This window comes from Capra hircus, chromosome 6 (genome assembly GCF_001704415.2).
Source record: "Capra hircus breed San Clemente chromosome 6, ASM170441v1, whole genome shotgun sequence".
Lineage (NCBI taxonomy): Eukaryota > Metazoa > Chordata > Mammalia > Artiodactyla > Bovidae > Capra > Capra hircus.
In genome coordinates, this window is record NC_030813.1 from 13604082 (window position 1) to 13619818 (window position 15737).

The window sequence follows — 15737 nt, forward strand, 5'->3', positions numbered from 1 at the left end:
TAAAAAAAGAATTGAGCTCTACAAAGCATAACAGAATTGAAATTTTTGTGATTTATTTCAATTTCTCTTTTTACAAAGTGTTTCAAATAGTATCAAACATATTACAGAATTCTTAGAAGCTGAGTTATAAAGTAGAGCATCTAGTTTGCATAAATACAAGACTGTTTCTTTCTTTAGAATATGCAGTGATCTTCATTCTCAACAATCATTCCAATGCCTATCACCCTACTTAGTGTATTGTTTGGGCCCTTGTTAGTTCAAGGTCTTCAAAACTAACGTCAATCATATCATTGTCTACCAAAGTGAAATAAGCTTTCACAAAGTTCATGTCACATTGATACATGTGTCCTGAATTTTATTACTATCATTAGAAAATTAATTCCAAATTTAAGTTCCTGCCATTCATAGTAGCATACAAACTGCTTTAGTGATAATCTGTTGCAAGTCAAATCAAATTTAAAAATCAAATTCCAACACAATATTTTTCTTTAGCCTAATATTAGCATCTATTGTATAGCTTAAATTAATGCTGTTGAAATCATTAATTGGAAATAATTTAGTATTAAATAGGTACTAAACAGACTATTTTTAAACGTATAATGGAATATGACTAATTCCATTTAGTTGAATGAATAGCAAAACTATTTATAGGCCATTTCTGTAAATATACTAAAATAAATAGAACATTTATGATTGTTAGAAGTACTTGGTTCACTTATTAAGAGTAATTAAATCCAAGACTAACAGAAAGATTAAAAAAAATGAACCACTTTTTGTGAAACACAATCATTTTTTAATGTTAGTTTTAAACATGAAGGTTCAGGTATTTTACCACAGTGCCTAACTGTGAGTTCAGAAGATCATTTTCAGAAGGATGTATTCTCTTCACTTACTGGCAGCATACGATTGCTGATAAATTAAACCAAACTAAGCCAAATTATTATATGCTGGAATAATTTTTAACTTTTAAATAATTTTCATCTGTGTATATCTAAATTTAGGTCCAATGACTATTCATATGCAATATATTATTTAATAACACCTTTCTCCTATAAACAGAGACATGATAAAATATATTAAGCAACATGAGACTAATTACCTCTTTTTGGATTTTCATATCAAGATCTTTCTGTTTTTCAACAATGGAATCATAATGCTTCTCTCTCAGGTCAACAATTTCTTCCTCAGTAAGAGGCCTACACAGAAAAATAAGGAAGAGAAACAAAGTGAAAAAAAAAGTGCTGGTAAGTTCAAGTTTAAATAAAACACTCATAAAATCAGTGAAATTCTGAAATTTTACTGTCAAAATGTGCTAAAGCAATTTGATGCTGATTTCAACTCTTAAGGGTAAAAAAAAAAAATCATACATTCTCGTACTTTTTGTATGTACTAATTTGGTACGTTAGTTGAAGATGACATACTATCAAGAGTGTTTTCTAGCACTACAATCAACTGTAAAGAAACGCGGACTCCATGTACCCTTACTCTGGCTCTGGTTCTTTCTGACCATATCCCTAGATGTGCATCATAAAATATAAACCTCAGTACACTATACTCTTGGTATCAGCTCTCATGTCATTCTGTAATTCTTAACTCTCTTACCCACTGCCCTCCTGTTTATCCTGCTCAACCCCCCTGGCTACCTCAGGCCCTTGATCCTTCCCTTGTCTCTCGTTTATCTATCCTGATCATCTTCTGGCTTCACTTCACTTACAACCAATATGGATCCCATGGCAAATCTGAAGGACTCTCTTACCCACACAATCACCCTCTTGCATAACCTTCATTATGCCTTATTCACCCAGATTACTCATTCTCTGACTCTGGATCATTTCCAAGATTAGCTCTTCCTGCTGAGAGCTGCTAGAAAAAAAATCAAACATACACTTGGGCCTCTGCCCCTAGCAATAACCCTTTACTTATACATGGCCAACTTCCTTGCATATACCATTCTAATTATTTCAAAATCTTCACATACACATTCTTTAAGTTCCTCATGCAAACTCTTTTCTCTTAGAAGTCAACTGCATCCCACTACGTGACATGAGGAAACATGTCTCCAACCATCAAATCCCTCAATTTCTTGCCAGTCCTTCTCTTATCTAGGTCTATCCTCCCTTCTCTCCTTTCTTTCCTCTACACAAGTGGCATTCCCTAATTTGTTCAGGGTCACCCACCCTGCTTACACTTGATTCATGCGTCACTGGTGCTACTCCCATCCCACCCCTACTCCAGAGAATTCTGTGGGCCATTGCACCATCAATTAGCCCCTCTCTTCTTAAGTCGACTCTTATCTGTTTTTACCTCTCTTCCTTGTGAAGACAGGAAGAAAGGAAAGAAGAAGGAAAAACTTTCAATTGATCTATACCTGTCTCTGATTACTGCTCCCTCTCTTTCCCATTTCGGCCAAAACGTCTGAAATTAAGTTTGATTGAAAACACATCTGGCAGTTACTATGTGTCAGGTTCTCTTTTATGTGTTTTGCATATACTAATGTTAACTTTTGCAACAACCCTGTAAGGTAGATGGATACAGGAAATGAGGCAAAGACAGATTATGTCCACGTAAGTCATGGCAAAGCTAGACTCTGAACCCAAGTAGTCTAGCTCCTTGCTCTTAACTACTGTGTTTCTCTTACCTTCTATGTACTTACTCCCCATTCTCTCATCGAAAAATGGCTGTCTGCCTCTGCTTTCATTACTAGGTAATCAATGGCTTCTATGTTGCCAAATGTAATAGACAGTTTTAAGTCCTTATACTATTACTTCCATTTCCTGCGGCAATGCTGGCCATTCCCTCCACTCCATCTGTCTGTTAGTCTGTCTCTACCTCCTTCCTTGGCTTTCTATGCTCTTCTGATTGCTTTTGCCCACTGCTTCTTGATTGTCCTCTGAATCCTCTTCTAAGTGTCTGTCTATTCAATCCTCAAACCACTAAACCAATGCTCTCTCTCCATGATCGAACCACCCCACCTCCTCATCTTCTCCAACCTTAGGTCTTGATAATTATCATGGTTTTAACCAGCACTGTATATAGTAATGTCTCCTCCTACATTTGTTCCTCTAGCCCTAACTTCTGCTGGGCTTTTTTTTGTGTGTGTGTGTTTTGAGGTATTATTTATACAAAGTGAAAAACATGATTAGTAAAACAAGTTTCAGAATGTCATTAAGGAAGGAAAAGGGGTATAAAGTTTTAAAAAATTCAAAGAAATGTACTTATCAATATTAATATAGTTTTTTAAACTAAAATATACATAAAAACTTAGGTTCAATAAGAAAGCACTTAGGCACATTAAAATCTTTAATGTGTAAAACAATCTTTTGAAATGTTATTATTTATCTCATCTTATAGAAAGAAATAACCAAGGTCCTGAAATGTAAACTGTTCAATGCCTCAAAGCAAGCAGATGACACAGCCTGGATTTTTAGAAACTTATTATAGTTTACATAGAAGTAGTTTGTTTAAAAAAAAAAAAAAAAAAAGCCTTACCTATGACTGCTTCCTGGGCTTTCTCCCTGTACAAGAATTAATTAAACAATTATACAAATTTTACTAGCTGAATTCTATTTAAGGCAAGCCAATAAAATTTTTATTTAGTCAAAATTTTTTCTGCTTATCTATCTTTAACAGATTTCATTACTAAAAGTGTTTTAAACAAAAAGCTTTAACATTTTACTATTTCTCAAAGGCAGAATTTACTTTAATATCTAGCTTAATTAAAAAGCAACCAACTGCTGAGCATTTCCTAATTTTTTAATAACAAATATTTACTATATACCAAATGAACTTCTGGGTTCAAGATGGTACTAGGCAGACATACTCTCTATGCTCTGATCATTTACAACTGATCTTCATTATTTGCAGATTCCAAAACTGCAAATTCACCAATGAGCTAAAATTTATTTGTAACATCAAAACCAATACTCCCTGCATTCTTGTGGTCATTCATGAGCATGACCAGAGCAGCAGCAACCCAAGCTGCCTGATATGCACACCCCAGCTCAGGCGGAAGGTGATGCTCTGCCTCCCTGTTTCAGCACCTGCTGGGCGCCCTCTGAGCAGCCTATGCAGCGCCACTTTTTTGCCCCTTTTTCTGTTGCTGATTTTGCTGTTTGAAATGACCCCCATGTGTAGTGCTAAAGTGCTATCTATTGTTCCTAATCACGCGGGAAGTTATGATACAGTTTGTGAAGAAAATATATGTTAGATAAGCTACATTCAGGCATAAATTATTACGTGCTGTGCACAATGAGTTCAAAGTTAATGAATCAATAGTATACATTAAAAATAAGATATCAAACAGAAATACAAAACAAAGTTATATGTTGTTCAGCTGATAAAAATGTGATCAGAAGCTTGAAGGAAGCTAATGCTGTATTTTCCCTAGGAGTAATGTTCTGGTATTCACTAACTGAGCATTCACAGCAACTTTATAGAATATAATCACCATGGATTTATAAATTTCTTACATATTTGAGCTATTCACATCCCACAACTAAAATATACGACTAAGTAACTGCAGAAAGAAAATTCCAAATGGTCCACATCAACTTAGGAAAAAGCACTACAAAGCAGGACATGACATTCAATTAAACCAAACGCTATGACATGAGAAAGGAACAGACTGGTCAGCAGACAAACTCAAACCAACAAAACGCCGCTTAGGAAAACACAAGGAATCACTTTTTTTAAAAAAAAAAGTAGTGAAATGTGAGGATGAATTGTATTGAAGGTTAAGAGAACTCTTACATTTAGTACTTGTCAGAAATTTAAAAAATACCCTGTTAAGTGTTTGTTTAAAAAAAATACACAACATTAAAGTTACTTCTGAATAGGGAAAGAAACTAGATTCTATGAAACATTAAAACTATTTGGGAGAAATTTTACTGGGAAAACAAAAGGTTCAAAGATAGTTTCTCAAATATGTTCTATCAGATGATAATACATATGTATTACTATTCTAAAAATTAATTTGGGAAATTCTAAATTGGACAATTTGAAATGATTTTAACAGTTCTTTAACAATTTCTTTAATAGTTCTTCTCAGAACCCTTAATATGCTAATTTATACTGAGACTAGTATCGTGTACACACTATGGGAAATGCTGGGCTAAAGAATAATTTAAATTTGGTGTAATATATTTTCCTCATTCCTCAGAAGACAAAAATGATACAGAAAGACAAAACCTGCAATGCTCTTCTATATGCATTCACTTTAGAGATGTGAGAAGTAGGCTCAAGGAAGGTTAAGTAATTTGCACAAACTCATATAATTAGTAAAGATCAAAATTAACACACAAACTAAAACTCTAACTATACCAGTGCCTAAGAAACATATACCATACTGCACTAACTCTAAAACGTACTTTTTTTTTTTTTTTCCCATTTTAACATTTCTGTACTTGGGATACATCTTAAAATTGATTTTTAGATGAGGTGAAATGTAAAAGGAAAGATATATAAGCATCTGAATGCAGAGTTCCAAAGAATAGCAAGAAGAGATAAGAAAGCCGCCTTCAGCGATCAATGCAAAGAAATAGAGGAAAACAACAGAATGGGAAAGACTAGAGACCTCTTCAAGAAAATTAGAGATACCAAGGGAATATTTCATGCAAAGATGGGCTCGATAAAGGACAGAAATGGTATGGACCTAACAGAAGCAGAAGATATTAAGAAGAGGTGGCAAGAATACACAGAAGAACTGTACAAAAAGATCTTCACGACCCGGATAATCACGATGGTGTGATCACTCATCTAGAGCCAGACATCCTGGAATGTGAAGTCAAGTGGGCCTTAGAAAGCATCACTATGAACAAAGCTAGTGGAAGTGATGGAATTCCAGTGGAACTATTTCAAATCCTGAAAGATGATGCTGTGAAAGTGCTGCACTGCATATGCCAGCAAATTTGGAAAACTCAGCAGTGGCCACAGGACTGGAAAAGGTCAGTTTTCGTCCAATCCCAAAGAAAGGCAATGCCAAAGAATGCTCAAACTACCACTCATCTCACATGCTAGTAAAGTAATGCTCAAAATTCTCCAAGCCAGGCTTCAACAATATGTGAACCGTGAACTTCCTGATGTTCAAGCTGGTTTTAGAAAAGGCAGAGGAACCAGAGATCAAATTGCCAACATCCGCTGGCTCATGGAAAAAGCAAGAGAGTTCCAGAAAAACATCTATTTCTGCTTTATTGACTATGCCAAAGCCTTTGACTATGTGGATCACAATCAACTGTGGAAAATTCTGAGAGACATGGGAATACCAGACGACCTGACCTGCCTCTTGAGAAATCTGTATGCAGGTCAGGAAGCAACAGTTAGAACTGGACATGGAACAACAGACTGGTTCCAAATAGGAAAAGGAGTGCGTCAAGGCTGTATATTGTCACCCTGCTTATTTAACTTACATGCAGAGTACATCATGAGAAATGCCGGGCTGGAAGAAACACAAGCTGGAATCAAGATTGCCGGGAGAAATATCAATAACCTCAGATATACAGATGACACCACCCTTATGGCAGAAAGTGAAGAGGAACTAAAAAGCCTCTTGATGAAAGTGAAAGAGGAGAGTGAAAAGGTTGGCTTAAACCTCAACATTCAGAAAATGAAGATCATGGCATCTGGTCCCATCACTTCATGGCAAATAGATAGGGAAACAGTGGAAAGAGTGGCTGACTTTATTTTTTGGGCTCCAAAATCACTGCAGATGGTGACTGCACCCATGAAATTAAAAGACACTTACTCCTTGGAAGAAAAGTTATGACCAACCTAGATAGCATATTCAAAAGCAGAGGCATTACTTTGCCGACTAAGGTCCGTCTAGCCAAGGCTATGGTTTTTCCAGTAGTCATGTATGGATGTGAGAGTTGGTCTGTGAAGAAGGCTGAGCACCGAAGAATTGATGCTTTTGAACTGTGGTGTTGGAGAAGACTCTTGAGAGTCCCTTGGACTGCAAGGAGATCCAACCAGTCCATTCTGAAGGAGATCCAACCAGTCCATTCTGAAGGAGATCAGCCCTGGGATTTCTTTGGAAGGAATGATGCTAAAGCTGAAACTCCAGTACTTTGGCCACCTCATGCAAAGAGTTGACTCATTGGAAAAGACTCTGATGCTGGGAGGGACTGGGGGCAGGAGGAGAAGGGGACGACAGAGGATGAGATGGCTGGATGGCATCCCTGACTCGATGGACATGGGTCTGAGTCAACTCCGGGATTTGGTGATGGACAGGGAGGCCTGGCATGCTGCGATTCATGGGGTCACAAAGAGTTGGACACAACTGAGCAACTGAACTGAACTGAACTGAAATGTAAAAATAAAAAGAAAACTGTAAAAATATAATGGCTAAAGTCAGAAAGTGACTGCAAAACAAACATATATAAATTCTACTCTCAGAAATTTGTGCAAACTATGGGTCCAAGAATGGTTTACTCTGGATCATTGAGGAATTTAACCTACTTAGTGGCAAAATGTTAGAAATATCTTTTCTTAAAGTTCCTCAAGTTCTATAAAATACTGTAAAAACCTGTTTTAAAAATATGTATATATAAACACATATATAAGTGATAGATGAAACTATATATATTATATATATATGTGGTATTTTACAGAGGCTGCATATACATATACAGTGTTACATATCTTTTATCATAGAAAATTCTGAATAATTTGCTAATATAAATTAGTAAGAGAAGAAAATAAGGGACTAAAAAGTAAAAATAAAAACTAAAATGTTAAAAATTCTAAAAGAAAAGATAACATAATGAAAATGTTAAAAAATAACTGTCAGAAGTAGTGAGATGCTCTTTGAGAACAAACTGGATTTTGTACTACTGTGAAAATACTTACTTCATCACTTTCTACTAGATTCTCAAACTGAAACAACAAGAAAGAAAGTGTTAGGATGAATATTTGTCTAAGGTACATGTCTCACAAAAAATTTTAAGTCACTTTTTCATTTCAAAAATAATTTACCTTTATTTTATAAGGTAAAATATAAGTAATGTATATAAGTAATATAGTTACTTATATTGGTGTATACTTTACACACCATTTCATTTGATTTATTAAACAAGACAGCCAAGACAAGAATACATCATTTGTGACTTTTATTAAAAATAATATGGAAAATTACAGCAATTTTCTATATAAATCAGAAACTTATACACCAAAACTTTCATCTGAACTAGCTGAATTAACTATTTCGTGGATCTTTTAAGTCTACACTGCCAGAATTTCCTAATTCACCTGAGTTCAGAAAGAATTATTTAATATTCTAAGTCCCTCAAGAAATAGAACTAAAAGATATTCAAGAATTTATCTTATGTTTTTATTTATTCATCTATTCATTTATATAACTATTCACCGAAAATCAAGATGGTAGTTGCTATTTCTAAATACAGTGTCTTTCTAGAGATATAAATGTAAAAAATTTGACCATAATGTGATGAATGCTATCATGTCAAATGACCAAATGAAAGTCATCATGTTAAATTATGAAAATATTTATACATTAAAATAGAAATAATATGATATGTGACTACTTGAAAGAAAGGCAAATGTAACTGTTAATATTTTTTTGTTGTTTAAAGATCAGGAAACAGTGAATTCAAAATGTTTAGAAACTACAAGAATCTAAAGTGACGACTTTAAAGTGTTTAACCTTATTACTTTGAACTTACATTTTGTGCTGGTTTGTAATTTATTAAAAACAAACAAATAAACCTAATTCCTGGTTCACATGTTTCTTTATTTAATATAACAGGCAGTTTTGGATTGGCTACAGGTGTTGCCACATATAAGCGTTGCAAAGTAGTCCAATTTGTTCTCCTGTCTAAGCCTCTGATTCTCACCCATAAAGCAAGGTGACAGCCACCTGTTCAACAGAATTGTAGCAAGAATGTGCAATGACATTGATAAACTATATGGTGAAGGCTGGTGCATAGTAGGGACTGAGCAAATGGCAGATTCTGTCATTATGTTTTACAATAGGAAAGAATAATCAACTCAGTGAGTCTTTCTGTAGAGTTGCTTCAGATCAACTTGCTGCTCTGATTCTGTCACAGCTCTGCTAGGGCAGGCCGGTGATGTCTAGACTTACAGCTACTAAGCCGCTGTAACTGACCAGAAGAGTGCCCTCAACCTCAGCTGTGCAGGGCAGAAAAGACAAAAACAGAACACAAAAACACTCTCTCTTAAGCAATTCTATTAGAAGAACAGGACCTTAATCTTCTGCTAACTTGTTTTCCCCATTTACACTTCCCCCACCACTCCAATTCTTTCCTTCTTCACCAGCATGGATGATACTGAAATATAAATAGTCCATACTAAATTTAGGTCCACATCCTTCCCCCTTAATAAAAAAAAATAATGTCCCTCTTGCCCTTCTCAAGGTACTTTTATCCAATCAGACTTACAACACTACTTACCTCTATAGTTAAGTGCTCACCTCTTGAGCATGTTCTAAAATACTTGGATCTGGGAAGAAAAACAGAATAACAACTTTAAAAATTACAATTAATGCTAAAACTGAGTTACTACAGTTTATAATGCAATAAAAATTATTTCCTCAAAAGCAACTTTAAATTCTCCAATATATGGCATCTTATATTTACAAAAAGGAAACATCGAACTTACAAAAGAATACAGATAGTCCGGATTTTTAAATGCAGTTTAAGCGTTTAGTCAACTCATAATTTTCTATTGGTCCTATCAGTTACGAAACTGGTAATCTTAAGTTAATTTACATATATTTATTACATAGAATAGAATACAATTAAATTTAAAATTTTATCTCATTCTTTTTACTGTATCAAGAAAAATATCTTGTTAAAATACTGGTGTGTTAAATAATCTATAAGAGCATGTTCCCAACTTTGTTAGAGAAAATGTATAAACATATATGATCCCACAAACAACAAAAATCTAAAAAGATGCTAAGAGTGGTTATCTCTAGATGGTGGGACCACATGCAAGCATGCATGCCAAGTTGCTTCAGTCGTGTCTCTCTGTGACCCCATGGACTGCAGCCCGCCAGGCTGCTTTGTCCACGGGATTCTCCAGCCAAGAATACTGGAGTGGGTTGCCAGGCCCTCCTCCAGGGGATCTTCCTGACCCAGGGATTGAACCCATGTCTCTTATGTCTCTTGCATTGGCAGGAGGGTTCTTTACCACCAGTGCCATGTGGAAAACCCCAGTGGGATCATATATGTTTATACAAAGCCATGCCTGCAAAAATAAGAGGAAGAAAATGAAAAACAATATACTTCATATATACATCAACCAAATAATCCGTTAACTTTTCCAACTAGGGCCAAATATTGACTTCACTTTTAATTCCTCCTCACAATGTATACATATGTCAACTCACCATGATGCATACCTTATATGTCTTACAATTACGTCAATTATATCTGAATAAAGCTGAAATTTAAAAATTCTAATCATTTTTTCCCGCTCCTACTAGTGAAACTCACATGCAGTCAAATAATGTCTCCTATGTAATACCTGCTCCAAAGATATGACCACATTCTATTAACTGTATGTCTTCTAACTATTACAGTATACAAGTTGGTACAGGTCAGAGTCCCTCACACTCCTTTACTACTGCAAGTGCCTGGAAATTTTAAAACTTTCACTTATAACGTGGATCCTGTTATTGTTGCCTAAACTGATGGCAGAGAACACCCGCCATCTTCCCATGGGTATCCAAAACTCACACTGTGGGTTCCTAGTGTGTCAGGATTCTTTAACAGAAAGCACCCCTCTGGGAGATGGAAAAATCCAGGAGTTAGGACAGATCAGAATACTTTTTATTATGTGTATATGTGTGCAGAGATGGCAGACAGGTTTAGTAAAAGAGAATGGTATATTACCATGGCTAAATGTTTATTATCATAAAGAATAAAAAATAATTTTTCCTGTACAATCTTTATTTGCTAACAGATGCAAAGCAGTTTTATTGCCCATTAAGAGATCATCAGTAAAAACCAAAACATTTGGTATTATCAGAATTATATTATTACCATAATAATTATATTATAATTCATGAAATATATGCAATGTAAATAAAGTACCCTAATATTCCAGGCATCTAGTGCTCCTATTCTTCTATCTTTCCCATTTCTCAAATAAAAGCAGAAATGAGATGAGTTTCCCAGTAGCACTGTGTTCTGGTATCATGGTTTATGTTTAAAGTGCTATATGCTCTCCCTCAGCAATCATCACTCTCTTCCTTTAATGAAGAATTTGTCTCTGACTATATGGGGAATGAAAACACCATTATTTCCTTCAAGTTAAGAGAAAACGTGGGCCCTCATAAGAATTTGCTCCTGCAAGTGTCAGGAACCATGTAGATCATAGAGAAATGAGTGGGGATAAAGGCACAGAGAAAGAGGGGATGTACGGATAATTATGCAATTAAAATTTGAGCCTAGACAGTGTGGACTAGAGTGGTGTCATTGAGAAAAATGAATAGATTAAAGAAATATTTAGAAGATAAAAATCAGCTGGTGAGGGAGATGGACTGGAAAATGCAAGATGATGAGAAGGGTCATAATCTCAACGGGGATGTAACAGAAAAGAAGCAAGTGTCAGGAATGGAGGTGCAGGAGAAAAAATAAATGTGGTAAATCCAAGACCCAAAACTTAAATGCCAGAGGGGGAAAAGGAAAAAGGACAAAGTGGTGTAAAAAGCTGCAAAAGCCCTCTAGGATCACAGTATCACATAAAATACAGCTGAGCGGTGATGAGCGGTGAAATAATTGGTTAAAGTCACATCACATGTGCATCATGAATTTCGTCATAAGCCCTGGAGGGAAGGGGAAGATGACAAATAAAATGGGGAACAATCCACCATTGTATTCAAGAGCATGTATATTCAGGTGCACTAATTATGAGCTGCTGAAACAGGTTCCAAAACCAATAATTTAAAACAAAAGTCTATTTTCCCTCTTTTTAAATACAGTCTAGAACTCTCCAAAGCAATCCTTGCACATTTCTTTACACACAATCATCACGTCCCTGAGAGCTTTCTCTAAGTAATGTTAAGTTTCTGTATAACCATTCTACTGTTGCTAAAGATGTGAAAATTGACTCAAGTATGTAAAGGGTATTAAGGAGGTAGAACAGATAGGCTAAACTACTCCAAAAATTATGGCAAGTAAAAGAGCTTGTAAGAGTCTGAAAGTAAAAGGGTACAAAAACGGTGATTCTTGTATATATATCTGTTTATCAGTGCTATCAAGGCAGATATTAAGACAATCATTTATTTAGGACAGAATCAGTCCCACCAAGAATAGAATGAAAATACAGTTCTTTATGCTCCTACATGCTATTTCGCAAAGCAGGCAAATACTCTTCTATATCAAAGTGATTTAAGTAAAAGATAACTTAAAAATTCTCATAAATCCTACATTCTTGTAGTTCCTTTTCTTCATATTCTACTGTACAATATCTGTTAAAATAATAGTCTTTCATCTTCTGTTTGACATTATAAATAATTAATGAAGCATCATGGTAAATTGTTCCATAGTCTATTAAAAATTAAAAGCTCCTCAGGACTCTTCTTTTCTGGACAGAGGATTGGAAAGGTTAGAGACAAGCCCTGGCAAAAGCTATTGCATTGATGACTATGGACAAATCATTTTTCAAGTAGTATCAAATACATCAATGCAGGTTTAACCATTCCAATCTCAAGGGATAATCCATCAACAGATTTTCCAGGTAGGAACAGCATCAACATAGGTGGTAATAATAAAGTAATAATATTTGCTGTTAAATAAGTCTCTCCCTAATGGAGGCAAATTTAGGAAGAATGGATGTTCAAAAAACTTATTATGTTCCTTTTGCAGAGGGCTTTTGCAGAGAAGAGGCAAATCTTCCTGCTAAACATGTTGAAGACAGAAAACACGGATTAAAAAAAAGCCACTGTCCTTTAAGAGAAACCTGACTTAGAAGAAACCAATAACTAGAAGGGACCTTAGAGGTCTTTTCTTTCTTTCTCACTCATCTTCTACAGTCTATGAGCAGCATCTGAAATTGTAGACAACCTTCTTCTTTTAAAAACTGTTGCTGCTTAATGTGTCCATGATTTTGAATCTTCTAATTCTTCTTACTTCCCTGGATGAATGACGGACATAGCTATGTATTTATATTTAAAATATAAAAATGAGTAAAAATTTACCCATGATTCAGGAGATTTACAGTCTAATAGGACAGACACACAGGTGAATTAACAACTACCATGCTCTGAAAGGGCTATGTTCTCAAGAGGAGCATCAAAAATCAGCTGAAGAAGAAGGAATCAGCCAGGCCCCCAGTAGTGGAAAGAAATGTTCAGGGAGCAGCAGTAGCTACCAAAAGCAAAGGGGAATGAAAAGATCAAGACTGTATACATTAATTCTGTCAACAAGTATTTACTAAACATCTACATACCAAGCATATAACCTGGAGTTGGGTAGTCAATGGTAAGCAAAGTAAGCACGAACGTGTTCCTTTACACCGAGAGCAGGAAACGACCATTAATCAAATAAGCACACTATTGCAGGTTTAATTATAGTCTGAGGAAGCGCTGACAAGATAAGGAAGACGGTTCCATTATGGTGAGAACTTATCCTCGGAGTGTGGGAAACAGACTGGGAAGACTTCTGTGAGAAATAATCTTTGCAATGGCAACTAAAAGATGAGTAAGTAAGATTTATCTAAGTAAATAGGGAAGAAATTGATTCAAGGAAGAGTGTGACAAAATGAGGCAAAAACAAACAAAAAAGGCAAGGAACAGATAATGTGAGGTCTTGAAAGCTACACTGGAGATTTCAGTCTTTATCCTGGAAGTATGGTAAACCACTGAAGAAAATGGTAGGGGACATTCAGCAGGCACAATCTACAGAACGTGACAACTTGGACTTGGAGGATGAGTGAGAGGGAGGACTTTCATATGCTTCTCAGACTCATGGCTTCGGTAATTGTATATCGTTTTGCCATTCACAAAGTATGGCACAAAGTAGTAAAAATACTTGGGGTTTTAAAAAAATGATGGGAAGAAAAAGGAGTAAAGAACTGTGAGAAGGAAAGAAAGGTGAGTTCAACTTTACAAACTGAATTTGAGGTTATGTTTGATACTCAAGAGGAAATACTCAGTAGGCAATTAAGATGCTCAGGGCTCAGACTGAGATGACTGAGCGCATTAGTATGCAGGTAGTAGGTAAAACCATGTGCTTTCCTGCCATCAGCCAGGAAAAGTATATTATGGAAGGCAAATATATTAAGGAAGAACAGAGGGAGATTCAGAACAGAGCCTTGGGGACTCCTCAAGGTACAACCTAGAACGTCCAAGAAATTCATACTCATTTCAGGCTACTACGGTTTTCCTTCCTAACTTCTGAAATTCCAGGAGAAACGTCTTACGCTTATATATTTCTCAAAGCTGACAAATATGCAGAAAGCCAAACTGAATCTCTCAATAATGACTACTGATTACTATATTTTAGTAATACACATTATTGTAAAATATTTTAAAATTCTCATCGGTACTCTATATGGTCTCTAAAAAGAAAGTCAACACAAAACTGGTGGGATGTATGTTTCACTGTGTAATGTTTTTCCAAAGGTAGGGGATAGCTTGAAAAAAAAGAAGAATACGTACTATTTCCTAGAACTTACAAGTTCACAAGTAATATTCATTTGACAAACATGAGATACTAAAAATGAAGAAAGATAAAACATAGTTCCCGACCTAGAAGAGCTCTCAGCCCATACCACAGTATATACCAGGAGGCAGCAGACTACAGTCCACAGGCCAAATATGGCCCAATGCCTGTTTCTGTTAATAAAGTTTTAATGGAACACAGTCACCTTCATTTATTTACATACTGTCCTTGGCTGCTTTTGTGCTAAAATGGCAATGGTGAATAGCTGCAACAGAGATGTTATGGCCTGCAAAGCCTAAAATGTGTATTAGTTGGCCCTTTACAGAAAAAGTCTGCAATCCCTAATACACAGTAGACTTAAGCCTGTAGGAAATACTATTTCCTCAGGGAGATAATATTGTTTCAGGGGGTTAGAGCAGGTTTCACAGGGAAGGTAATATTGAAGGACAAGTAAAAGCTCACCAAGAACAGGAAAAGAATAAAAATATCACACACAGAAAGGCATAAGAAGAGAGACCGCTGCATGTTAGGAAAGCAGAAACAGGTAGCGTCCGTTTGGTATACCGGGTACTTGGCATATGCCAAGCGAAAAAATGACGGAGAATCCTTTCACTGACTTCCCCTGCCTATGCTGCCCTGTTCATGTCAACAAGAATAAAACCTACAATTTTAATGCTGTACTCTAAGGGAACTATAAATAGAAAATGTAATTAGGCTGGAAAAATAGATGAAGGTTATCTTGTCAGGTGTCTGAACTTCATACTACTCTGAATTGGAAGATTATCATTTATCAAAAAAAGTTAAAATACTAAGGTTTATGAATGAGTTAAAAGTTTTCTGAGATTAGAATAGTCAATGTTTCCTTTTAATGTTATTTGATTGGTATTCTGACAAGAGTTTCTGAATGAGAGAACAAAGAGTGAGATCACACTCTTTACCCAACTGCAGACCTGCATATAATCCTGCATATTCAGATGGACACTATGTTGTATGTTTGAATGCCATGCAACTCATCATCTGTCACGGAAGGAAAAAATGGCTGGGCAACTTAGCTGTAGGAAATAGTGTGCAGATGGAAACTGTTAAGCCAGGGAA

The 15737-nt window shown here is 35.6% G+C and overlaps 1 protein-coding gene across 1 annotated transcript in view; it reads right to left on the reverse strand.

The window, feature by feature from the left end:
* The window catches only part of AP1AR (adaptor related protein complex 1 associated regulatory protein), a 29156-nt gene that overhangs the window by 8927 nt on the left and 4492 nt on the right, over positions 1–15737 (reverse strand). The window contains exons 2-5 of the mRNA XM_018049223.1: positions 9423–9471; positions 7843–7869; positions 3490–3515; positions 1100–1196 (exon numbers count right to left, since the gene is read on the reverse strand). Coding sequence (XP_017904712.1) covers positions 1100–1196; positions 3490–3515; positions 7843–7869; positions 9423–9471 — 199 coding nt within the window. The remainder of the gene's footprint in view (positions 1–1099; positions 1197–3489; positions 3516–7842; positions 7870–9422; positions 9472–15737) is intronic.